This window comes from Anthonomus grandis, chromosome 18 (assembly GCF_022605725.1).
Source record: "Anthonomus grandis grandis chromosome 18, icAntGran1.3, whole genome shotgun sequence".
NCBI lineage: Eukaryota > Metazoa > Arthropoda > Insecta > Coleoptera > Curculionidae > Anthonomus > Anthonomus grandis.
Genome location: NC_065563.1, coordinates 9,150,227 through 9,178,131, shown reverse-complemented (window position 1 = coordinate 9,178,131; position 27,905 = coordinate 9,150,227). Strand labels below are relative to the sequence as shown.

The 27,905-nt window shown below is 34.4% G+C and overlaps 2 protein-coding genes across 4 annotated transcripts in view; both read left to right on the top strand.

Annotated features, from left to right (window-relative positions):
- Window positions 1-834: 834 nt before the first annotated feature.
- Window positions 835-10,200, top strand: LOC126746813 (G2/mitotic-specific cyclin-A-like). The gene is made up of 7 exons (XM_050455212.1): window positions 835-1,168; window positions 7,263-7,376; window positions 7,430-7,636; window positions 7,818-7,981; window positions 8,032-8,122; window positions 8,179-8,267; window positions 9,775-10,200. The coding sequence occupies exons 1-7, from the start codon at window positions 962-964 to the stop codon at window positions 10,004-10,006; spliced, it is 1,104 nt and encodes a 367-aa protein (XP_050311169.1). The 5' UTR covers window positions 835-961; the 3' UTR covers window positions 10,007-10,200.
- A 361-nt stretch (window positions 10,201-10,561) lies between these two features.
- The window catches only part of LOC126746998 (E3 ubiquitin-protein ligase RBBP6-like), a 141,474-nt gene continuing 124,130 nt past the window's right edge, over window positions 10,562-27,905 (top strand). For all 3 annotated transcript variants that reach the window (XM_050455465.1, XM_050455466.1, XM_050455464.1), the window contains exons 1-4: window positions 10,562-10,977; window positions 11,035-11,275; window positions 27,471-27,585; window positions 27,646-27,892. In XM_050455465.1, the coding sequence (XP_050311422.1) occupies window positions 10,812-10,977; window positions 11,035-11,275; window positions 27,471-27,585; window positions 27,646-27,892 (769 nt within the window). In that variant the 5' untranslated portion in view covers window positions 10,562-10,811. The remainder of the gene's footprint in view (window positions 10,978-11,034; window positions 11,276-27,470; window positions 27,586-27,645; window positions 27,893-27,905) is intronic.

The window sequence follows — 27,905 nt, the reverse complement described above, 5'->3', positions numbered from 1 at the left end:
TTACATACATAGTCGCGTTGTATGTCAATATTTTAGTGTGTTATATGTAAAATATCTCTGAAAATAAAGTAATTTTATAATAACGGCCAAATACCAAATTTCAACAAAATCGGATCAATAGCAAAACACTTATGAAAGTCACATGACCTTAAAATTCAAAGTCTTTTGTAAGTCACATTCAGACTTGATATTTAGTAATCTAAAGGGAACTACACAAAGTCTCGGTCTCAAAAGTATTTATTAATTTTAACAGTAGGTTACACGTGTTTCGCTCATAGTAAGAGCATCATCAGATCTTAAAAATCAACTACAAACAGTACATGCTTTACGGTCACATTATACACACACTGTGTGTGTGTATCACTCAAAATAGAAAATGTATGTAAGTTCATGGAAATTTGAATATTTTGGGATGTTCTGTACTTACTACTTACTTATATTAACTCTGATAATACATATATGCCAGTTTAGCAGAGTACGTTCTTAACCTTAAAAATAAAGATGGCGCTACATATATTAAAATCATCCTTTTTTTCTGATACTTCACAACAGCTTTAACTTGATAATATATTTGATTTTAGATGCTAAATCTGAGATATCATTTAAAGACGTTATATTGCCTATTATTAGGTCCGATGTACTGATATTTAATTTAGGCAGAACTTTTGTAATATATGAGAAATTAAAACCATTAGAAAGAACAAGTTTTTCTGTTTCAGATAAAACTCTATCCGATAAATTAATAACAGTTTTTATTATTTTGGATGTAACTGAACGACCTCCCAAACGATACGCCACTGTCCACCTTAACGTCGGTACCTCGTCAAGGTACCGCAATGCCAAAATAACTCAACTGACAGGCCGGCGTTTTTTTACAAAATTCCGTTTTTCTCACTTAAACGTTCTTTACCTCCGACAGTACCACGTTGTTCATTGAATTTTTACGTTTTTTTATAAAGCAATGATGCAAAATTTCCACATTAAGGAAGACGCGGAGAACAACGACGCTCGAAGGAGGAAAAAGAGCAAAAAACTCCTGAAGGAGCTGACGCATGGTGCCGTACCTAGAGGAGCCTTACAAGTTGTTGCCGTCTCTAACACCGCAGCTCTAGAGGATTTAAATAATGGGTCCAAGAGGGACGTTAAAAGAATTAAACTGATTAGTGAGGTAAGTCTCATGTTAGACTCACTATAATTAAGTGAATTTTTAAGGTATTAATGCATCGAATTGATTTGTGGAGTTCCTCCTGTGTTCCCGTGCATTTTTTTTTAAATATCTTAAATAAGTTATGCGGGAAAATATCCAAATAAAATTTAAAAATTATAAGTTGAGAAATTGCTCCAAAAATTAACATTTTAGGGGTCTCTAGCTTAGAAAGTAGCTTAGACATAAACATAATTCATATATCAATATATTCCTTAGAAATCATCGCTTCTTTGAGTGAAAACCCCATTCAAATACCTTAAGCAGTTTTCAAGTTATCGTGAAAAAACTAAAAAATTTACTGGCAAAAATACCTCACGACCATAATTGCTCTAGTCATAACGATTTTGAACTTAGAAACAAATTTTTTACTAAAAAAATCTTTTTAGAAGTACCTCCTATAAGCATGTAAAGAAATTGCAAAATTTTCCTAAATAGCTTAGGAGTTATATGGAATTAATGTTTAAGGATAATAAAAAAAAATTATAAGTTCAATTTGTTCCAAAAACTTGATCGGCAAAACTGGCTGTAGCTCAGAAAGTACTAAAGCCACAAAAAAGGTTAATATATCCAATTATTCCCTAGAGAAGGATCCTTTCACGGGTGAAAACTCAGTTTAAGTTCCTCAAATAGTGCGTAAGTTATGCTCATAAAAGTAAAAAATTACGTGAAATAAATACCTTGAGACCATAATTGCTTTATTTATGGTAATTTTGATACTAGAAACAATTTTTTTATACAGGGTGGTCCATTTAACTTGAGACATCGCAATATCTCGAAAACTAAACATGTATCCAGAAAATGTTTCATGTGAAGTTTAAATGGTTTCCAGGGGCCATAAATTAAAAGTACAATTTGTTCCAAAAACCTCAAATCTTGTGGGACTTGATCGGGAAAACTGGTTGTAGCTAAGAAAGTAGTTTAGCCATAAACATGGTTCATATATTAAATTATTCCTTAGAAATCACCGCTTCTTTGAGTGAAAACCCCATTCAAATACCTTAAGGAGTTTTCAAGTTATCTTGAAAAAACTAATTTATAAGTTCAATTTGTTCCAAAAACCTCAAATCTTGTGGGACTTGATCGGGAAAACTGGCTGTAGCTTAGAAAGTAGCTTAGCCATAAACATGGTTTATATATTAAATTGTTCCTTAGAAATCACCGCTTCTTTGAGTGAAAACCCCATTCAAATACCTTAAGCAGTTTTCAAGTTATCCTGAAAAACTAAAAAATTTACTGGAAAAAAATACCTCACGACTATAATTGCTCTAGTCAAGGCAATTTTGAACTTAGAAACGAATTTTTTACATACAATTCTTTTTAGAAGTACCTCCTATAAGCATGTAAAGAAATTTCAAAATTATCTTAAATAGCTTAGGAGTTATATGAAATGAATGTTTAAGGATAATAAAAAATAATTAATAAGTTCAATTTGTTCCAAAAACCTCGAATCTTGTGGGACTTGATCGGGAAAACTGGCTGTAGCTAAGAAAGTAGTTTAGCCATAAACATGGTTCATATATTAAATTGTTCCTTAGGAATCACCGCTTCTTTGAGTGAAAACCCCATTCAAATACCTTAAGCAGTTTTCAAGTTATCCTGAAAAACTAAAAAATTTACTGGAAAAAATACCTCACGACTATAATTTGCTGTAGTCAAGGCAATTTTGAACTTAGAAACAAATTTTTTACAAAAAAAATCTTTTTAGAAGTACCTCCTATAAGCATCTAAAAAAATAGCAAAATTATTTTAAATAGCTTAGGAGTTATATGGAATGAATATTTAAGAATAATTAAAAAAAATTAATAAGTTCAATTTTGTTCCAAAAACCTCAAATCTTGTTGGACTTGATCGGGAAAACTGACTATAGCTTAGAAAGTAGCTTAGCCATAAACATGGTGTATATATTAAATTGTTCCTTAGGAATCACCGCTTCTTTGAGTGAAAACCCCATTCAAATACCTTAAGCAGTTTTCAAGTTATCCTGAAAAACTAAAAAATTTACTGGAAAAAATACCTCACGACTATAATTTGCTGTAGTCAAGGCATTTTTGAACTTAGAAACAAATTTTTTACATAAGATTCTTTTTAGAAGTACCTCCTATAAGCATGTAAAGAAATTGCAAAATTATCTTAAATAGCTTAGGAGTTATATGGAATGAATGTTTAAGGATAATAAAAAATAATTAATAAGTTCAATTTGTTCCAAAAACCTCGAATCTTGTGGGACTTGATCGGCAAAACTGGCTGTAGCTTAGAAAGTAGTTTAGCCATAAAAATGGTTTAGATGTTAAATTGTTCCTTAGGAATCACCGCTTCTTTAAGTGAAAACCCCATTCAAATACCTTAAGTAGTTTTCAAGTTATCCTGAAAAAACTAAAAAATTTACTGGAAAAAATACCTCACGACTATAATTTGCTGTAGTCAAGGCAATTTTGAACTTAGAAACAAATTTTTCACAAAAAAAATCTTTTTAGAAGTACCTCCTATAAGCATCTAAAAAAATAGCAAAATTATTTTAAATAGCTTAGGAGTTATATGGAATGAACATTTAAGAATAATTATAAAAAATTAATAAGTTCTATTTTATTCCAATAACCTCAAATCTTGTGGGACTTGATCGGCAAAACTGGCTGTAGCTAAGAAAGTAGTTTAGCCATAAACATGGTTCATATATTAAATTGTTCCTTAGAAATCACCGCTTCTTGTAGTGAAAACCCCATTCAAATACCTTAAGCAGTTTTCAAGTTATCCTGAAAAAACTAAAAAATTTACTGGCAAAAATACCTCATGACCATAATTTGCTGTAGTCAAGGCATTTTTGAACTTAGAAACAAATTTTTTACAAAAAAAATCTTTTTAGAAGTACCTCCTATAAGCATGTAAAGAAATTGCAAAAATATCTTAAATATTTTAGAAGTTATATGGAATGAATATTTAAGAAAAATAAAAAATAAATTAATAAGTTCAATTTGTTCCAAAAGCCTCGAATCTTGTGGGACTTGATCGGGAAAACTGGCTGTAGCTTAGAAAGTAGTTTAGCCATAAAAATGGTTTATATATTAAATTGTTCCTTAGGAATCACCGCTTCTTTGAGTGAAAACCCCATTCAAATACCTTAAGCAGTTTTCAAGTTATCCTGAAAAAACTAAAAAATTTACTGGAAAAAATACCTCACGACTATAATTGCTCTGGTCAAGGCAATTTTGAACTTAGAAACAAATTTTTTACATAAAATTCTTTTTAGAAGTACCTCCTATAAGCATGCAAAGAAATTGCAAAATTATCTTAAATAGCTTAGGAGTTATATGGAATGAATATTTAAGGATAATAAAAAAAAATTATAAGTTCAATTTGTTCCAATAACCTCAAATCTTGTGGGACTTGATCGGCCAAACTAGCTGTAGCTTAGAAAGTAGTTTAGCCATAAACATGGTTCATATATTAAATTGTTCCTTAGAAATCACCGCTTCTTTAAGTGAAAACCTCATTCAAATACCTTAAGTAGTTTTCAAGTTATCCTGAAAAAACTAAAAAATTTACTGAAAAAAATACCTCACGACCATAATTGCTCTGGTCAAGGCAATTTTGAACTTAGAAACAAATTTTTTACATAAAATTCTTTCTAGAAGTACCTCCTATAAGCATGTAAAGAAATTGCAAAAATATCTTAAATATTTTAGAAGTTATATGGAATGAATGTTTAAGAAAAATAAAAAAAAAATTAATAAGTTCAATTTGTTCCAAAAGCCTCAAATCTTGTGGGACTTGATCGGCAAAACTGGCTGTAGCTTAGAAAGTAGTTTAGCCATAAAAATGGTTTAGATGTTAAATTGTTCCTTAGGAATCACCGCTTCTTTGAGTGAAAACCCCATTCAAATACCTTAAGTAGTTTTCAAGTTATCCTGAAGAAACTAAAAAATTTACTGGAAAAAATACCTCACGACCATAATTGCTCTTGTCAAGGCAATTTTAAACTTAGAAACAAATTTTTTACATAAAATTCTTTCTAGAAGTACCTCCTATAAGCATGTAAAGAAATTGCACAATTATCTTAAATATCTTAGGAGTTATATGGAATGATTTTTTAAGAATAATTAAAAAAAATTAATAAGTTCAATTTGTTCCAAAAACCTCAAATCTTGTGGGACTTGATCAGCAAAACTGGCTGTAGCTTAGAAAGTAGTTTAGCCATAAAAATGGTTTATATATTAAATTGTTCCTTAGAAATCACCGCTTCTTTGAGTGAAAACCCCATTCAAATACCTTAAGTAGTTTTCAAGTTATCGTGAAAAAACTAAAAAATTTACTGGGAAAAATACCTCACGACCATAATTGCTCTAGTCAGGGCAATTTTGAACTTAGAAACAAATTTTTTTAATAAAATTCTTTCTAGAAGTACCTCCTATAAGCCTGTAAAGAAATTGCAAAATTATCTTAAATATTTTAGAAGTTATATGGAATGAATGTTAAAGAAAAATAAAAAAAAAATAATAAGTTCAATTTATTCCAAAAGCTTCAAATCTTGTGCGACTTGATCGGCAAAACTGACTGTAGTTTAGAAAGTAGCTTAACCATAAACATGATTTATATATTAAATTGTTCCTTAGAAATCATCGCTTCTTTAAGTGAAAACCCCATTCAAATACCTTAAGTAGTTTTCAAGTTATCCTGAAAAACTAAAAAATTTACTGAAAAAAATACCTCACGACCAAAATTGCTCTAGTCAAGGCAATTTTGAACTTAGAAACAAATTTTTTACAAAATAAATCTTTTTAGAAGTACCTCCTATAAGCATCCAAAAAAATAGCAAAATTATTTTAAATAGCTTAGGAGTTATATGGAATGAATATTTAAGAATAATTTTAAAAAATTAATAAGTTCAATTTTGTTCCAAAAACCTCAAATCTTGTGGGACTTGATCGGGAAAACTGACTGTAGCTTAGAAAGTAGCTTAGCCATAAACATGGTTTATATATTAAATTGTTCTTTAGAAATCATCGCTTCTTTGAGTGAAAACCCCATTCAAATACCTTAAGTAGTTTTCAAGTTATCCGGAAAAAACTAAAAAAATTACTGGCAAAAATACCTCACGACTATAATTTGCTCTAGTCAAGGCAATTTTGACCTTAGAAACAAATTTCTGGAAAAAGTTCCAAAAACCTCAAATCTTGTGGGACTTGATCGGCAAAACTGGCTGTAGCTCAGCAAGTACTAAAGCCACAAAAAAGGTTAATATATCCAATTATTCCCCAAAGAAGGACCCTTTGACCGGTAAAACTCAATTTAAGTGCCTCAAATAATAGTTACGCTCATAAAAGTAACAAATTACTTGAAATAAATACTTCGAGACCAAAATTGCTTTATTTATGGTAATTTTGATACTAGAAACAATTTTTTATACAGGTGGTCCATTTAACGTTTTTGAAATTTAATGTTTTTATAAGGTGGTCCATTTAACTTGAGACATCGCAATATCTCAAAAACTAAACGTGTATCCAGAAAATGTTTCATGTGAAGTTTGAATGGTTTCCAGGGGGCCATAAAATGACGTCATTGGTTTAACCTTGAGTGGACGTGTTCAAGGTCAAATAAAGGTCAACTTCTCTTTTTTGCCTAAAAACCTCTATTTTTTTTAATAGTATTTGATTTAGCGTTAAAAAAAAAGTAACTTTCATTTGACACTTTTTTACATGCAACCTCTCCTTTTCAAGATATTAATTCTTGATTCTTTTACGAATTTTTTCCTGTAAAGAAATTGCAAAAATATCTTAAATAGGTTTGGAGCTATATGAAAAAATGTTCAAGAACAATAAATATATAAATAAGTTCGATTTTGTCCTAAAAACCTAAAACCGGTTCTATCTTAGAAAGTACCAAAAATCGTTCATATATACAATTTTTCCTTAGAAATGACCACTTGTTCAAACTCTGTCAACCTACAACTTATTTTCATGTAATTAACCTACTGAGTGCTCCCTATTGTGCTGCAAAAAAATTACTAAAATAGCTTAGAAATTATAAGGAAAAAAACCTCTAAAAATAATAATTTTTCTAGGACGAGCCTTGCCTTAAAGTAACCCTTGAAAAAATCTACCAGAAAGCATTAAAAACTAAGAAATCCGAAGAAGAACTGAACGAAAGGCTTCTATACGTAGCCGAATACAGACAGGTAACTTTTTACTTTATAAATAGCAATTCATAATAATTTTTAACAAATTCCAGGACGTCTGGAAATACTTATTAGAACTGGAAAGGAACCAGAACTACCCAAAGCCCCAATACATGCTGAAACAGACGGAAATCTGCTGGCGCACCAGGGCCATCCTGGTCGACTGGTTTGCCAGCGTCACTGAGGAGTACTCACTTTCTAACGAAACGTTCCAGTTGAGCGTCAATTACGTCGATAGGGTTTTAAGCAAACTGAATGTGGTAGGCAAAAACACTTTTTCCGAGTTCATCCTTTTAGTCCTCGTCAATCATTCAGTCGTCTTGCATGGTTCATTGTTTGACGTATCGCCGGTTGCCTATGCTGCATCCATTATGGCGAGGCCTATGATGATTAACGAGGGTTAAAAGGATGGACTTTATTTTTATTATAAATTTTTTATAGGTGCGTACGAAATTCCAGCTGGTGGGCGTGGCGGCGATGTCCTTGGCAGGTAAAATGGAGGAAATATCACCCATAGATGTGCAGGAGTGGACCTACTTGGCAGGAGACGCGTTTACCAGCAATCAAATATTGAAAATGGAACGATTAGTGGCGCGGGTTCTTAAGTAAGTTTTTTTGTCTTAAAATGACGTTGTGTCGGATTTAATGGTTTTAGGTGCAATATGCGTCCTCCAACTATCACCAGTTTTATTGAACATTTTTGTGTTGAACACTCTTTAAATTCGAAAACCACCCATTTGGCCTTGGTAAGCTTGAATGTGTCGGTTTTAACCCTACTTTATGTCATTTTTATGGGTTTTAGTATCTCAGCGATCTGGTTTTACTGGAGGGAGAGGAGTATTTGAACGTTTTACCGTCGAAGTTGGCTGCTTCTTGTATCGCATTGGCTCGGTAAGGCAACTGTAATCTTACAGGTTTGGCAATTGTAATCTTACAGGTTTTTTGACAAATGACAGATCTTGGGCGCCATCTTGAAAAAAGAATATTCTAACGTCACATATTTTAACACATGTCATATTTTGGAAAAACAAAAAACTCTAACCTCACACTTTTTGACACTTATGACAGACCTTGGAAAAAATATTTTAACCTCATGCTATTTGACAATTGTGAGAAAAAATATTTTACCTTCACTTTTTTCACAAATGACAAACCTTAAGCACCATCTTCCAAAAACAAAAAAATTCTAAACTTTGATCGCCATTTTAGAAAAAAATCAATATAAGCTCACGTTTCTTGACAAATACATGGTATTGGCCGCCATCTTGAAAAAAAAACAAAAAGTCTTAATCTCACACTGACAAATGACAGTTTGGAAGAACAAAAAACTTCCAACCTTATATTTTTTGACACAATAAAGAGTTTGGATGTCATCTTGAAAAAAAATCCTTACCTCACACTTTTGACAAATGACAGATCTTGGGCGCCATCTTAAAAAAAAACAAGAAATCATAATCTCACATTTTTTGACAAATGCCAGATCTTGAGAGGCATCTTGGAAAAATAAGAATTCTTACTTCACTTTTTTTGACAAATATGTCAGATCTTGTACGCCATCTTGAAAAAATAAAAAAATCTAAACTCACAAGTTTTAGAAATTATGACAGATCTTGGGAGCCATCTTGAAAGAAACAAAAAATATTAACCTCACACTATTGACAAATGACAGATCTTCAGCGCCATCTTGCAAAAAGAAAAATTTATATTCTTTAAGCACCATTTTGGAAAAATAAAAATATTCTAACCTCACACCCTTTGAGTAATATGAGACCTTGGAAAAAAACTTATTACAACCTCACTTTTTTTGACAAATATGTTTTTTTTTGGTAAATAAGTTAGATCTTGGGCGCCATTAAAAAAAAAAAACAAAAAACCCTAACCTCACACTTTTAGACAAATGACAGATCTTGGGCATGATCTTGGAAAAACAGTATTTTCGACAAATTTGACAGATTTCAAAAGAAAAAACGTTATAATGTAACTTTTTTTGACACACGATAGATTCTGGGCGCCATCTTAAAAAAGACAAAAAATTATATTCTCGCTTTTTTTGACAAATGACATATCTTGAGCGCCATCTTGTAAAAACAAAAATTTGAATGCCGCTTTGTTTGACAAATATGACAGGCCATGGGAAGGAAAACGTTATAACCTCACTTTTTTGACAAATATATTAGAACTTGGGCGCCATTAAAAAAAAAACAAAAAATCTAACCTTGATAAATATGACAGATTCTGGCATTAAAAATCTCTTTTTAATGCCAGATTAATAATTAAATTCTGGCAATTAAATCGGAACAATATATAACCATTATAACCTCAATATTTTGAAAAATTATACATATTGGGCGCCATCTTGGAACAAACCAAATTCCAACCTCACTTTTTCATGTCTTAGATACACTTTAGCAGAAACTCGTCCCTGGCCGAAGAAGTTCCAAGAGCAGTTCGGTTATACCGTTCAGCAGTTGAGTCCTGTCCTGAAAAAGCAGCAGAAAACCTTCCGAGACCGTCCTGCGAAGGAACAAAAAGCCATCCAGACCAAATACGTGGGAGAAAAGTATGACAAGGTGGCCCTCTTAAAACCGAGAAGCTGTTTGAATTTTGAGGAATTTGCCGGTGAGGAGTGAATAAAAAAAGTAGGGTTAGGTATACATGTATTTAATGTTTAGTCCCCGTAAGCTGACTGTTTAAATGGTGTTTTTTATATACAATGATTTTTTTTAAAAGAAAAACTATATAGGGATATTTTTTTGTTTATTATCTATTTTTAACTTTGTATTAAGAACAAAATGTAATATATAATATTACTGTATTTATATTATGTTTGTGTAATTTATTGTGTGTTTTAAAGGACTCGCAAGTGTCTTAGAGCGCCATCTCCTAGCAACGCTTTATAATTGTCGGTGAATAACGGCCCACACCCTCTAGGGACTTTCTTGTTTTCACACTAAAACTTCATCAACCTACCTATCACTAAAACCGTCAACTTTACAGTATTTACTTTTCTAACTGAAAGATATAATTATAACATTTTAGCATAAATTCCAATAATAACTATTAATTTATGAATCAAATATATAAACAAATGATCACACTTTGTTAGGGATTTTTTTATTTTTAAAATGAACGCCGTGCCAGCCTGTCTGTCACAAGAAACGTCAATTGAAGTGTCAGCTGTCAACCACCATGTTGTTGTAAATGGTCGTTCGCCATGTTGGAGTCTCCCCAATAAATGAACGAATATCCCGGAATAATCGCGTTTGAATAAATAAAAACCGGTCGTGAAACCTCGCGTAGATAATACTCGTTGTATTCCCGTTATTTACCGCCTCTCAGATCAGGTAAATGCGTTAATAGTGAGACAAATAGGCAGGCATGATCTCTTGGTGAACCTCCAAGCCCTCTTTGGCTGTTAGTTTCCCCTAAATAAGGATGTCCGTACACTACAGGTTTAAGTCTACTCTAGAGTATGACACGATCACTTTCGACGGCTTACACATATCAGTGAAAGACCTAAAAAACGCCATAATACAGCAAAAACGCATCGGCAAAAGCACAGACTTTGATTTGAGAATTACCAATGCCCAAACACAAGAAGGTAAGAGCTGAATCAATTTTTGCTATAAATCCATATAAAACCTTAATTTCTTATTAGTATATGAAGATGAGAATGCCCTTATTGCCAAAAACACCTCCCTACTGATTGCCCGAATACCAGTGGTAGCCCCTAAGCAGCGTCAGTGGGAGGGTTATGGGGGCAATGACACTCCACCAACAAAGGTGGATGACAGCGGTCCCATTGGGAAAGCCACAGATCTCGCTAATCTTGATGCTTCCGAGGATGATAAGATTAAGGCTATGATGAGCCAGAGCACCCAGGATTATGATCCTAGCAAGTAAGTTTGATTAAATTATATATTTATTGATGTTTAAATAATAATAATTAGAAGTAGAATTAAGAAATGTTGAGTTAAATGCCCTAACAAAGAATTTGAACAATTACATCAAAAAAATAGAAATATGATAAACAATAGGAATATTTGAAGATAAAGAATCCCTGCAAAATAAACTAAATGATATTGAGGTTAAAATTAAATAACCTTTCAAAACAAAATGAACCTTTGAAAAACTAAACAAAATAACATACACTTTGATAAAAATAGCAGTTATAGTATGGTTTCCAAATGTAAATATCCAAGATATTTGACAACACCTTTCTTCAGATTTCTAGTGGGTCATGGTAATTTTTATAAATATTTACATAAATTAGGAATAAATGACTGATATATATGTGATTGTGACAACCAGCCAACTGATGATTTGAACCATATTTTATTTGAATATAAAAATAATTTTGATGCAGTGATGTTTCTGCATAATAAATTGAAAGCGTTTGGCTTGCTTCCTATGTGTTATATACTTGTGGCGGACAATGGAATTGAGTCTATTTCCTTAAAATTTTTGAAATTGTCCAAAAGGAAAATATAACCTGGAAGTATATGCACTAGTAAATAATTTTAGTTACATGGCAATCTTTTTGTTTTTTCCCTATTGTTTACCTACCTATTCCAGCTTTTCTATGTTTTGTGTTATAAAAAAATGTCCTGTATTGGTTCCAGGACAAGAAGCATTAGACCCTGTCCAAAATCCCCAATATTAATCTTTCTTGCACTATTTCTTTTTTTAAACGTTTTTTGGAAATTAGATACAATGAGAATACAATGTCATCAATCAATATATGCTTTATTGTCATAAAAGTAAATTTGTTGACAAAGCTGTAAAAAAGAAAAACATATATACAAACATGTAAAAAGGTTATTTAGCATGCTATGGTCCATCATCCTAAAGGCATTCTGCTTCCATGAATATTAGGTTTACCTATACCGGTAAAACCAACAACATCCCCATTCTTCAGAAATACTCCTCCAAGACTCTGAACCAAAACCTACAAAGCTAATGTAATGTCAAGAGTATCAATATGTATACACAAACAGATATTATTCACTTCCGGAATATACAATTTTATTAAATGTAAAACTGTAAAAAAAAAATTAATCACAGAAATAAATTAGGCAAAATGATGTGGTGTAAAAAATATAAAGAATATACCTAAAGTCCTGCAAGAAAAAGGTAAAAATGACTAAAATCTATCTGACAAAAATTAAGTTATTTCGTAATAGCCCTTTGCTACTAAGTTTTTTAACACATTTTCTAAAAAGTTTCCAGCTACCTATACCTTTCAAATCTGCATGATTAAAGAGTTTTTACTATCAAATATAAAAGTTCTTTGGATCAGTGAACTTATAGGCATAGCCAAGAGCACATCATTAGCTCGTCGACTGCTATATTCATGCCTATTAGTTGTGTTCACATTTCTAAATTTCTTATGAATGAGGCAAACAGATTCCAATATAAATAAGGCAGGAAGGGTTAGGATTTTATGAGTGATAAATAGCTGTTTGCAAGACTCTCATACTTACATTACACAGACGTCGGATCGCTCTCTTTTGCAAAAAAAAAAGACACTAATAAATAAGTAATGTGTGCATGCACCCCAGAAACACAAACCATACCTTAAATGGGACTCAATTAAAGAAAAATAAACATTTCTCCCCATGTCAAAATCAACCTCCCCTGCGACCACTTTAAGAGCATAACAATTTGCTGATATTTTTCTACACAATTGCGTGCTATGGCCCTCAAATTTTAGTTTATCATCAATAAATAAACCTAAAAATTTATTTTTCGTCTAAGTTGTTTAGAATGCGATTTTCCAAAAACACATTATTTAAATTGCATTTAAAATTCGTAACACTAGTTTTTGAAATATTTAAACACAGTTTGTTGGCATCACACCATTTCTTGATTTTAACAATATCTGTGTTAACTGTGGTATTTAGATTCATCTCACTCGTGTCATGCCATAAAATTGTTGAATCATCCACAAACTGAATGAATTTACCTGAGATCCTAAGATTGGCCATGTCATTAATAAAATGAGGAATAGAAGTGGCCCAAGAACTGAACCCTGAGGAACACCATGTGTCACAAGGTGGCACCAAAGTTTACTGAATAAAATACAAGTTGCTTCACTCTGCTCCATGCGCCGAATTACCTATTCACCGCCCCTCACTTCATTTGCCGGGCGACGCTCCTACAATCGAATCTGTTGGGATACACAGTGAGTAGAGTTTAAATCGTTTTGATATGCGAGCGTTTTATTACTAGTTGTACCGGGTGGACTCAGTGGACTGCTAAATTATTATAATCTATTATATTAAAATGTCGACTTATTGTTCGGTAGGCAGTTGTTTTACAAAGCGTGGAAGTGGTTTAATGTTTTTTAGATGTCCAAAAAATATATATATAAAATATATATTTATATATATAATAAAATAACAAATAAGAAATAAGGGTAACCAATTACATGCCAGTACCTCATGCCCAGCCTGTCTTGAGAGGGTGTGTTGTGACCAAAATAACGTGCGCAGTTTCGTTTTCACATAAAATAAAATATGAAAGTTGGATTTTGGTCAACTTCTTATTTTATTCCTATATTATTTTTCTATATAAATGCGTTATGGAACTTTTGTACATTTAACTCTTATTTTATTTTTATTTTACTTTATTTGACTGTATAAATCCAGCTTAAGAGACTACATCTTTTGTCCTTATTTTACAATATTGCACTTTTGCCAGAGTTATTTATCCGCTTTTTAAGTATTAAAAAATGTAATACCTTTTAAAGGTTATTTGAGTCGGAAACATAACTGAGCTTATAATGAAAAAAAAACTAATCGAAAATTAATAAAATTCATAGAAAAATCGACTTAATTTAAAAACAAAAATATCTTGGAGCATTAAAAAATTTAGTCACTTCGGCAATGTTGCGGTACAGTATTACGCACGTTTTACTATTTTTCGAGTTCTGTCAAAAATTATGAATGAATGAATCCCGAGCGATGTTGCCAAGGAATTAAAACAAATAAACGTTTTAAATTATTGAGTCTAAGGGCGTATTTTGTGTTTAGAATGTGTTTTATCAGTTGTTTGTTGTTTTCGTACTTTTTTGGAGAAAATTAATGCCAAAATAAACGATCATGGTGCATTCTTGTGTAGTAAAGAGAGTAGAGCATTAAAATCCAAATTTAACGTTTCATCGGTAAGTTTATTAAACAGCAAAAGACTTTTGTATTTTTACCACCAGCATCGTCACATGAAAAATATTAAGGTTAATTAATTATGTAATGACATTTTTCGCCTCTATTTAAAATTGCACAAGAGCGACGAAAACAACACGTATAGATATAGAAAATTATTTGTACAGAACACAATCCTAACCCGATTTTTAAGGGAGGGAAAATGAAAATTACAAATTTGTCGATTATTATAATATTATTTGCACTAGTGCATAAGCTCTACCCCACTGGCAACAAACCAAACAAAAATTAATTGAAAATATGCATTGTTTCCAAGGGGTACTAACAACACTTTCTCCATCCTTTTCTCTCTCACTACTAATTTTAAAACAATAAAATTCCACATTTTTGGGCTGGTTATGAATGAAACATTACGTTTATTATTTATAATGTCTTTGGCAATGCTATTATTAGTCTGACAAAATAACAAAAACGTCAAAAAGTGTAGTAATCAATCATTGAAATCATTGAAAATTCAAACATGTCATTACTTAGTAGTTATGTTTATCATTAGTTGTTACGTTTAGTAACAGTAATATATGCATTTTTTCACACAAGCTTTTGACTTTGATTTAAAAATAAATCCTAATGAAACCAGTCGTACCAAAACAACCTTTAATAAGATACCTAAGTACCTAATTATTAATTAAAAAAATTTAACCATTTAGTTCTTGAATTACGTAAACTTTGATAATGTAAAATTTATTTAGTTTGGTGCCTATAAAAACAAATAATTTAAAGTATTATCAATTTACATATTTTTCCCAAGTAGGTACATTAAATAATAATTTTATGGCAGATAATAAAGTTATTATAAAATCGTGCTTCCTCTTCCCCTACAGTTCGAATTAGACGGAACTCGTAAAATAATAGCTATCTTTTACCAGAATTCCCCTTTACATTTTTTGCTAGTTCCCCGTCGGCGAGGAGCTCGGCGGCCTGCCTTTGAGATCGAAAGATAAAAGGTTTTTCGCCGAGTGAAGCAACTTGTATTTTATTCAGTAAACTTTGGTGGCACCATCCACAGAAACACTCTGCATTCTAGTATGCAAATAAGACCGAAACCACTGAAGAGCCAGACCTCTGAATCCATACTGCTCAAGCTTCCACAGCAGTATTTCGTGACTATCACAGTCAAATGCTTTAGCCAAGTCACAAAACACTGCTGCAGCAATATCGCCACTGTTCATGCTCAAAAATAAGGACTCGAAGAATGAAAAGATTGCATCTGATGTTCCGTTGGCACTTTGAAACCCAAATTGCTCCGATCTTATAATTTGCTTTTCAGCTAAATATGACATAAGTCGCTTTTTAACCAATTTCTCGATGATTTTTGAGAGGGTGGAAAGCAATGCTATTGGTCTGTAAGAAGAGGGTGATTCTGAAGCTCCCCCCTTAAACAAACACATGATTCTGGCTACTTTAAGACAATTGGGAAATTGGCCATTATTGAAAGGATGATTAATTTTAACTGTTCACAGTTGGAAAAACTTTGAATTTGACTTGCTATGTTTTTTTTTTTTTTTTTTTTTTTTTGGGGTCGGTGGAGAAATTCTTTATGAACACTGGTTACGCGGCGCCGCTCCCAGTAGTGTGGGACTCAGTGTCGAGTCTGTTTCGTCCTGTACCCACTAAAACTCCACCGCTGGGTGGTGCCTTGTGGCTCCCTACACTGCGGTCTGCTAAGAAGCAGTCCTATTGTGTCCCACAGGTTCAATTCTGTAGCTTCAAAGTCCAGGATTGTGTCCAGTGGTAGATTTCTTATACCCTCTGGTCAGGGTTTCTCTTCCCCCAGGAATGTTGCCCTGGTTTGATTAAATGCTTCACAGAAGCACAGTATGTGAAGAGTTGTTCGTCCTCCTCATTGCATCCCCTACATAGCAAGGTAACTGATTTCCCTAGAGTATGCAGGTGGTTCCTGCTGGGCGCATGGCCTGTAAATAGCCCCGCGACCCTTCGCAGTTGTTGTCTGGAGAGGCCCAGTATGTTCTCACCCTTCTCGAAGGGTGGGCTGCCCATAAGTTGTTTGGATTGTTCCATCTTTGGCAGCTGCTCCCAGTAGGATTTGTTCTGGTTTGTTAGCCAGTTGCCGATTTCTCTCTTCCAGGTCTTATTGTTGACACAACATGTTGGTTCAGGGCCTACCAGGCTGTTGCTGGCTCCCTGAGTTGCAAGTTGGATAGCCCTTCTTGCAGCCTTATTGTTGCCCATATTCTCTGCTAGGATTATCTCTGGCCTATTTTGCGCTTCGGCGAGGTTCCTGAGATCCTCCCAGCAGCTTTGCACAGTCCTTGACTTAGTCTCGAACTGTCGTAGTGCAAGTGTTGCAGCCTGGTCTCCTGTGAAAATTGCGAAGGTTTTGCCTCTTGGCAGCCCTTCTCTCATCAGTTGGACACAGGTTTGTATTCCTATTATGCTTGCCTGTAAATTTGTTGTTTCCACCATGCCCACAGCTACCCCGATCTTGGATCGTTTGGTTGCCGTGTGCCATACTGAGTAACCTCTTTGCCTGAGCCTGTCCGCTTCTGCGTCCAGTGGTCCCCTTTTCTCTTTGATGAAAAAAGGTTTGTCTAGGTATGTGACCTTGGTTCTGTTTGTTCTTAGGGCCAGGCGCCCACGGTCCTGTATCTTGTCAAATAAGGCATTGTGCCCATCTTTCGATAGGATTGTTGCGCCATTTGACAGCAGTCTTTTCGCCCCCGATATAGCTTCAGCCCGTACCACTAAGTGTAGCGGGCTTAGTCCTATCAGGTTCTCTAGGGCAGTAGTCGGCGTTGTTGACATCGCTCCTGTTATGCCCAGACATGCTATTCGTTGTGTTTTGTTGAATATCTGTATTACAGTCCTCTTTTCTGCCGCATGCCACCATATAGGTGCTGCGTATGTAATGATGGGTCTAACCATTGTCGTGTAAATCCAATGTACCATTTTTGGTGACACTCCCCATGATCTACCGAACATTCTCTTACAGTACATAAGAGTTTTCGTGGCTTTATTTGTAGCCTGGATTACATTCTTCTTGAAGCTGAGTTTTTTATCCAGGGTTATACCTAGATATTTGACCTCGTCTTCAAGTCGCAGATTTTCTCCATAAAATTTTATGTTTCTAATGGGCTCTAGTTTCCTTCTTTTGGTAAAGGAAACCAGAGTAGTTTTTGTGGGATTTACCCTTAGTTGTTCTTCCTCACACCAGTGCTTGACAGTAGTCAGGGCTCTTTGCATTTTTTCGAATACATGAGCTTGACTACCCCCTTGTGTAAGGATGACTCTATCGTCAGCATATCCTATAGCGAGGATAAGCTGCCTCTCCAGTCGTGTCAGCAAGCTGTCCGATACAAGGTTCCACAGCAGCGGTGACAGCGATGACAGCCCTCTTGCGGTGTTCCCCTGCACACTTTGGCCTTAACCGTTGTGCTGTTGAGATTTGCTGCTACTTTCCTATGATTTAGCATTTGGGTTATCCAGCCGCCAATCATGGGATGTATTCCTCGTGCTGCTATCGCACGGTTGATTGAGTCATATGATGTATTGTCGAATGCTCCCTCAATGTTTAAGAAAGCTCCTAGGGCGATCTCTTTGTTGTTCAGAGATTGTTCGACCCTCTGGGTTATCTCGTGAATCGCTGATTCGCAAGATTTACCTGTTTGGTAGGCATACTGGTGTCGATGTAGAGGGTTGACCCTTAATACATTGTCCCTGATGTGCCTTTCTATGAGCTTTTCCTCTGTTTTTAGGAGGAATGATGTAAGGCAGATAAGACTACCTTTGCTTCCCTCCAACTCTCTGGTATATGCGCCGTGGCTAGACTTGCCCGCATTATTTTACATAGTGCAGGCAGCAGCATTTCGCTGCCCCGCTGTAACATGACTGGCATTATGCCATCCATTCCGGGAGATTTAAATGGTTTGAAGGAATTTAACATCATACTACTCAATAGTATAATTGTTTATATCTTGGTTTAAATACTATATTAGCAATCTGTTCTGTTATGAATGAGTTCCTATACAACGCCAAAAAACAAAATAACAACTATTAAAAACAAGAAACACAAACACTATTAAAAAGAAACTGCTTCTTTTAACTGATTTTGGGTAATAACTGATTTACATGCTTAGCAACTTATCCAAGATCTTAAATGAAGGCTATTTATTCACTACAGGTTTTGTGCAAGACTGGTGATACCTCGGGTGATACTTTTGAAAGAGTGGTAAGTGATGTTGACTGTCACATAAGAGATTTCAGTGAAAATGATTTTGTAGTAATCCTGGTAGGACTAAATATACAAAATATTTACAAAAAGAAATATTTATAACTACACAATACAATCCAAATTATTCTAATGATTCAAATCAGGATATACACAACATTATGACCAATTTGTCAAGTTTTAATAACAATAGAGTTTCACTTTCCACAAGTAGGTATGTGCTTAAATGGTGCTGTTCTAAAATTTTCTTGAAAATAAAATGATAATAATTTAGTAAATATCCAATAGCAGGCAGTTAAACCGATGAAGCTATTGCTTATTAAAATATTGTTGCTGTTCATTACGCACTATAGTGGAACATCACTTCTGCACGATGTTTGAATTCCCTGTCCAGATATATATTTTTAGATAAAATATTTCTTATAATCTATAATATATTTAAGTATTTACAACTACCCACATTTAGAAAAAAAAATACACATATTTATATTATCACATGTCAGGCCTGAGACTGACAAGCAAGAAAGTCTAATGTCAATAATTTCTCTAAAATGTCTTAAATCTGTAATAGCAATATCAAAGTCAGAGGCATAAATATTAAAATAATCACACATTCTATATATTGGTGAGTTCTTGTATATTTTTGTTCTAGGACAATCTAGATGAAAAATTTTTCTTTGTCTGGTATTACCAACATTAATGAAGAATGGCAGCATTGCCATATTTTGAGGAGCATGAATCTTATTTGCAAAATTTTATAAATGTACACTAGGGATGTTTTAATGTGCCAATTTTCTAGGGATAATCTGTTAAATGTTTTCAGAAGCAAATTATGGTTATAACCTTGTTCGGGATAATATCCAAATCTCTTAAAGAACATATATTTTTTTGAAGAAAATTTGCGGTGTAAACGCTCTATGGTTTTAATCCAGACGTCATATTATGCTTCTATATTCTAACCTCAGTAAAACCAGACTATCAAACAGTTTTAAACAACACTCAACATTAAATTTTTTGGCAGTTCTAATAACGAAACCCATTATTTTGTGTGTCTTATTAACTGTGTTAGTAATGTGATTGGTAAAAGCTAAATTACAGTCAACAATTACACCAAAATCATTTTCATTGCTGGAATGTTCAAGCCCGGTACCGCTAACATTGTAGCTATGATTAATAATTATATTTTTGTTAAGTGTCAGCAACATTGCTGAACATTTTTTATCATTGAAATAAAATGAGTTTGCATTACACCAATTAACAACCCTATCTAAATCATTCTGCAGAGAGATGCAATCACCTAGAGAGGTAATTTCCATGTAAATCTTAAAATCATCTGCAAAAAGTATTTTTTGTGAATCATTAGAAACAAGCAATTTTATTTATGCCAACCAAAAATAACAGAGGTTCTAAATTGGAACCTTGGGGAACTCCTCAGGTAGTAGTGTAAACATCAGGCACCCTTAACCTCTACATACTTTCTCCGGGGAGGGCCGGGGTAGAATAGCCCTCCGGTACGCTCTGCCTGTCGTAAAAAGCGGCTTAAAGAGCAACCCCTTTGGTGGTAGATGTTGTCCCCTTGCATCGCCCGGTTCAATACCACCACATAGGAACGAACTCACGTTTCGCCGCCATGTCGATGTGTCCGGTTTCCAAAGGGGAAATGGAGAAGAAAAGTAAATGCATGATGGCGCCCTCACGACCAAAACTTTCGGGAGGTAAACTCGCCTCCCATTCGGATCTCCGGGCGGAGGCTGGTCGGGGAGGGTCCATCAGGCGGATCAAAAAGCCTAAAAATCAATTTCTGCAACATCAGAGGCCTAAACACCAATAATAATGCAGTACACCAACACCTGCAATCAAATAAGCCTCACTTTCTGGCATTGGCAGAAACAAAGGTGAAACCTTCAACAACAAATGTTCACCTCATTTATCTTGGATATGATCTACACACCCGATTTCGACTAAACTTTGGATTGGCACTATTTGTCAAGAACGACTTGAGTTGCCAGCGGGAGGAAACGCTTGAACCTGCGGACTTCGACGTCATGTGGTTCAAAATAATAGCCAGTGGTGCCACGAAATTTATCTGCTGTATCTACAGACCACCAAGCGACACCCAATATAGACGGCTCTTTTTGAACCTGGCTGATTGCACTAACCATCTGCAAATTGACTACCCAAGCGCAGAAATCATCGTCATGGGTGATTTTAACGTTCACAATATCAACTGGCTGCACTTCTGCAATAAGAACGACGATGAAGGACGAGAAGCTGAGCTATTTGCCACCATATGCGGGCTTACGCAGCTTGTGGAGGAACCTACCAGAATCCCCGATCGAGACGACGAGTTCGCGAGTCTCCTAGATCTGGTCTTGGCCTCAGATCCTGACTCGTACACAGTATCAGTACATGCCCCCCTAGGAACATCGGACCACAAATTGATAACAGTCTCTTGCCAGTTGGAGGTTAAAACGCAGGATCCTCCGATGCCGCGGAAGGTATGGCACTATAAATCAGCAGAGTGAAACCATCTTTGGGAATTTTATCGCTCATTCCCTTGGAAAGAAGTCTGCTTTAGAACCAATAACATCTCAGAATGTGCAAACCAAATTATAGAGACGATCTTAGCAGGAATGGAAGCTTATATCCCTTTTTCTACAAAATGCCGATCAAACAACAAGCAATGGTTCAACCTGAATTGCAAAAAAGCAGTAAACACTAAAAACGCAGCATATCGCAAATGGCGTCAACATCCTTCCATCGAAAATCGGAGGAACTTTTTAGCCTCCAGAAATAGCTGCAAACGAATTATTGATGAATGCAAAGAGAGTCACAACAACAGGATCAAAAACAAACTGCTAAACTGCCCAAATGGAATAAGATCTTTCTGGTCGGTATCGAAAGCCGTTAGTCAAGGATTTGCTAAGTCGGCCTTGCCACCCCTAACAGCAGATGATGGTTCTATCGCGGTAACAGCAAGGGAAAAAGCCAACTTACTGGGTAAACTCTTCGCGTCCAATTCTACTCTGCACTCGCAAGGCAAAACATTGCCATATTTGCCAAGTGTGAATTCATCAATAGGCGAAATTTCGTTTCCCCAACGAATTATAAATAAAATTCTTAAAAGCGTAGACACCAACAAAGCTTCTGGACCCGATGGAATTCCAGCCCTAATACTAAAACTTTGTGCAGACGAATTGACTCCTCCCTTATGTAGACTGTTCACAGCATCGTATAAGCAGGGCCAATTTCCAACAAGCTGGAAAACTGCTCGAGTGCAAGCTGTACCCAAAAAGGGTAAGAAGACGATGCCCTCCAATTACCGCCCGATTGCACTAGTTTCAGTAATATCAAAGATTATGGAGAAAGCAGTCAACCAACAACTGTTAAGATATCTGGAATCATCTGGACTAATCAGCGAGCATCAATACGGCTTCCGAAAGCTTAGATCCACCGGCGATCTTCTGGCCTACGTCACACACTTGTAGACGGAGGCCATGGAGAAGCACGGCGAGTCCCGCTCAGTCGCTCTTGACATTTCCAAGGCATTTGACAGAGTGTGGCATGAGGGACTACTAACCAAGCTGTCCTCAATCGGCATACAAAACTCATTATTGAATTGGATCAAAAGTTTTCTTAAACGACGAACAATCCAAGTAGCCGTCGATGGATACCTGATTCAAGATAAATGCCCACAAATATCTTCGCGCAAGCACCACTCCAAGAGTGACATAGGACTTTCCTCTATTGTGCTTGTATTCAACATAAAAAAAAAGAAAAAAAAATACTGTTGTCAGTTTTCTAAATAGGGAGAACTTAACTGAATTAAATCTGTATTTACATTATTTTCATAAAGAGATATTATTATTATGGAATGTTGAATCTTATCAAATGCTTTCTCCATGTCGGTATATATGACATCAACCTGTCTTTTATTATTCAAAGCATTGTGAACAAATTCAAATGTAATCAAATTAGTTAATGTTGATTTATTAGGCAAAAATCCATGTTGGTATTTGGATATATTATGACTGACTTCAGCATATAATCTATGAAATAAGGTTATCTGAAATACTTTAGAGACAGCATTCAGAATGGTAACAGGTCTATAGCTTATCACCTCATGCTTAGCCCCTTTTTTGTGCAAGAGAATTATTAAGGTTAAAAATAAATAAAAAAGGTGGTACCAAAAAATCACCACAGCCCTTTATTATATAGCCAGGAAGACTATCAGGACCAATAGATTCATTTTCAAAAACTGAACCAAAATATGTTGCAAAGATATTGGGAATATTTTTTGGGCGAGATATGGATATAACCTTATAGGAGACCTGAGATGGAAAATCAGACTATTTTCTTTGATTACGAACATGGGACCAGAAAAACCTGGGATCCCTAAATAAATCTGCTTCTACTCTACTTAAGTGATCATCATATAAATGTTTTATTTTAATTTTTTGCCTTATTTGTCTGTACTTATCCCACCAAAAGCTTATTTTTGATTTTCTAAATTTGTTTAAAAACCTTCTCTTGGTTTTGATCATTTTAATGATCTCTCCATTGTACCATACATGAAAGGTCTTTCCCACTTGGGTTGACTTATAGGAACACACACTTCAAAAATTTCATTCCTTTTGCTATTAAACTCCTTCACAGCATTATTAACATCACAGCATTTATACACATCCCAATTTCTGTTTTTAAACAATAAAGTCAAAATTTTTTATTGTTGACTTGTTTACAATCTTTAAAGTTATTATATTTACTTCAATTGAAAGAACAGGATGATGCCTATCAATAGGCAACAATGGGTCGTCATTAATGTTTACTAAAGAGCTCTGTAAATGGGAGCTAACAATAACTAGTAGTACATTATAAATATTACGTACTTTATTAGTGTAAAATGTGTAAAATTAGTAAAAGATATAAAAACTTTTAAAATCACCTAAAATTATACACTCAGTATAGAATTCCTGGCTGTAAACAGAATCATTCAACCAGGTTTTAGTCAGAGCAATTATGTCACTATTATTATTCAGTAAATTAAGGTTTAATGTTTGTAACTTGGTTTTAATGCCCCTACAATTTTGATAATAAACTGTTAGTTTATTTAGGGTTTTTCGTGTATATTGCTTATTTCTTGAAAATTTAAAGGAACGTTTGTGTTATGTATCATGATTTTATATGTCTCTATAAGGTCTCTAAGTCTTCTTTCCTTTAATGTTAACCTCTGCAGCCTCTCCAGGTAAGGTAAGTCTTGTAGCTCTGTTGGCATTTTTGTATCCGCTCCAATATCTCAATATCCTTGCTTGTTTTATAAGGAAAATAAATGTAACTATTACCCATAGATTATTTTGCTCAGAAACAGCTGTTAAGGTCATGTTATTTACCTTGTATTCCTCCTTTGGGTTGTTTGGTCCAATTCTGAGTACTATGCATTTGGACTCATTTAATGTCATACTCCATATCCTTGACCATGTTTCTACTTTCTGAAAATCTACTTTCAGCTGCTCTCCATGTGTAAGAGGATTTGCATATATTTTAGCATCATCAGCAAAGTTTTTGATACTTGTTTCTATGAGATCTGCAAGGTCAAAGAGATACAGTGTAAACAGTATATAAAATTAATATTAAATAATCATAACATCAGGACATGGATCAGTCATTAATTACTAAATCTAATACATAGGTCTTTTGTTAATATTAACATAAATCAAATGAGAAGTTAAATACTAAAATATACATAGACTAAATTGAATTCAATATATTATTATTATAATATTAACATTACAATGACATTTATTTGTTAAACATTTCTGACAAAATAAATACAATTTTTGGAAATTTGTGATCCACAGAGAGAGTAATAAAAAAAGTTATCTGATATGGTTTAATCTCTCTGCCTATTGACATCTCTCCAGATGCCAATAGGCAGGTACATATAGGGTGTTCCTTGCATGACTGTTGTAGTCATGGACATTCCTGTGAGCTTGAAACTCACTCTCACACTGTTTAACAAACAGCAGCACATACAAACAAGGCACAGTCAAGAGACCGAGACTAACATAAACATTTCTGCAATCATCCTTGTAACCTAGACCAGATATCACTCTTATCGCCTTTCTTTGCAAGCTAAAAACTCTGCTTATTTCTGCTGCATGGCCTCAGGTAAGAATGGCATATGAAAGATAGGAATGAAAAATGCCAAAGTATGCGGTTATTAACATATCAGCAGAGATACAATTGCAGAGGTTTCTGAGCACATACAAGCCCCTGTTGAGTTTTCCCCGCAAGACCATCAATATGCTTACCCCATTGTAGCTTTTGGTCTAAAATGACTCCCAGAAAACTCACCTCTGATGCATTTTCAACATTTCACAAATCTCTCATAGGAAATGTCACCCGATGTCTCTTATCACTATTTAAAAGCAGTCAAAAGTTAGGAACTTAAAAATTAACAAGGCTGTAGGACCTGACATCTTCCATTTTACATAATCAAAGGAATGGTTGGATTTTATGCCAAACCACTGAAAATTTTATTTAATTTGTCAATAAGAACAAATACATTTCTAAATTTATTTACGGAATCCATTTACAAAAGTGTTACATAGCATACCCATGCAAACATATATATATACAGAGACAAAACTACAAACGACAAAGCCCTGGAACATCATCACTGGCTCCAAGCCAGCTGTTTCAAGAGGCACAGGGAAAAACCTACCTTTATCTAGAGTACCAGCGACTCCTAAGCAATGGTTGTATGTTGGAAGGATGTCCGGTACAATTGTCACATTTGATGAAATCAGGCGAATATAGATGACAACAAAGACATAGTTGTATATCAGCTATCTTCTCGTAATGGCATAAAATCATTTAAAGTTGGTGTAAGTGACAAATATAATGACATAATTTTTATTCAATCTTTTTGGCCGGATGGAATTGTATTTCGTCCATTTGAATGTAAACTCAGAAATTCACATGTAAATTTTCAAAGACCAAATGTACACATACAAAACAATTATTAGATGATAATGAAGTTACAGTTTATTATCAGGATGTAAATCGCTTAAGAACCAAGTTGTTTGAAGTTTACAAAAATGCTTCAGTATATGGTGTGATGATGTTGAGTGAAACTTCATTGAACAGCAACTTCTTCTGAACTGGGTCTGCATAACTTACTATTTAAAGATAAGACAGATGTTTTGAATGGACTAGTAAAACCAGAAATGGTGGAGTACCTATTGCTGTTCACTCGTTCACACTTCGCGCCTATGGCTCATGAAGAATCTGAAGCCATCTGGGTTTCGATTATTTTTGGTAAAGTATGACGAATTATTTGTTGCTTTTACACTCCTCCCAATTCTAAACCTGAAGACTACCACCGCTTTTGTGAGACAACTGAGAAGGTGGCCGAAGACTATGGTGACAGCTCAATTTTGATTGCAGGTGATTTTATTCTACCAAAATTGACTTGGTCTAATGACTCTCTTGGCATGTTTAGTGGTGGTGTTGTGAGACCTGCAGAATCTTTATTAGAAACAATGCCATACCTTAATATGTATTAGATCAATAACATTCAAAATGCAAATGGGGTATATCTAGATCTGATTTTTAGTAACAATAGTAATGATACCCTATCATGCTCAAATGATCTTTTAGTTAAATGTGATCAACATCATCCTGCATTGGTGATTTTTATAAAGTTAAACAATTTTGAATGTCTTGATTATTGTGATGAAATACATGACTTCAAGAATGCATATTATGCAATACGGATTGGGATAGTTTATTCTCATATGATGTTAAAGCAAATGTGGACTGTTTGTATAATGGATTCGGCAATGCTCTCACCTATTTTGTACCTATCATAAAAATTAACAATAAATTCAAGTTTCCAATATGGTTCAGCGTAGAATTGAAATCAAAATGTCAAAATTGGCACATGCAAAGTATAAACAGTCTAAAGCCATTGAAGACTATGAAATGTTCAGTAACTTAGAGCAATCTGTAAAAATCAGTGCTACTCAGAGTATATTGAGCAAACCAAATCTTCTATTTCCAGTGACCCTAAATATTTCTGGAAATATAAAATAGCAGTCAGTATTCCATCTACTGTGAAATATTTAGATGCAGTGGGTGAAAATAGCCATGAAATAGCATGTTTATTTGCACAATATTTTTCTTCAGTCTACTCTCCCGATTTAAGAATTTATGCAGCCTGATTTATTTATGGCTATTAGTACCTGGCTAATTGGACGGTAATTGCCTATATAACATTTGTAGGTCCTGATTTGTAAATCGAGGTAACAACTGATATTTTAAAACTACATGGTACTTGTCCTATTTCATAAATTTTGTTTATTATGAGGAGTAGGGGTTTAGAATTTCTACATGGGGTTTTTTAATCAGTGTAGCAGATATACCATTAATACCTAGGCAACTTCTGTTTAAATGATGTCCTTTATTGTTTTTCTCCTATATTTTATTATTACCTTGATTTTACACATATTTGTTAAGATTTAGCTTTGTCCATGGAATATTTAATTTTTGTGACAATAAAAGGCATTTTGATTTGATTAGATTTAAATACCTGGAAAACTCTTTTAAATTGTTCTGACCTATTCCAAACTGGAAAATCCCCTATTTTATAATATAATAAACTGACATAAATCTTTATTACAGTTATTTAAAAATTCGTGGGGCAAATCAAGTGGGACCAGTGCCAGCCAGTTACAGATGCTACAAGTGCCATCAATGCGGGCACTGGATCAAGGATTGTCCTTTGGGGCAACAAACAGTACGTCCCTACAAACATTTTTTTTTCGATAAATATTAACATTTTCCACCTCCTACACAGGAATCAGTAGAAATCAAAAAGTCCACAGGAATTCCCCAAAGTTTCATGATTCCAGTGAAAGGGCCAGAGGTGCCAGGGGCCATGATGATGTCCAATGGTACTTATGCAGTTCCCGCTCTGGACTTGCAGGCTTTAAATCAGAAAAGTGCCCCGCCGGTTCAGGAGGTGAAGCCCGAGATTCCCGAGGATCTGTTGTGTTCTATTTGTTCGGATTTGTTGGCTGATGCTGTTATGATTCCTTGTTGTGGTAAGTATTTTTT

Bases quoted from the DNA above. Each gene is read 5' to 3' on its own strand.
- LOC126746813 (XM_050455212.1), top strand. From the start codon at position 962: ATGATGCAAAATTTCCACATTAAGGAAGACGCGGAGAACAACGACGCT. The intron at 1,169-7,262 runs GTAAGTCTCATG...TAATTTTTCTAG, and splicing joins GAATTAAACTGATTAGTGAG to GACGAGCCTTGCCTTAAAGT. The intron at 8,268-9,774 runs GTAAGGCAACTG...TTCATGTCTTAG, and splicing joins TCTTGTATCGCATTGGCTCG to ATACACTTTAGCAGAAACTC.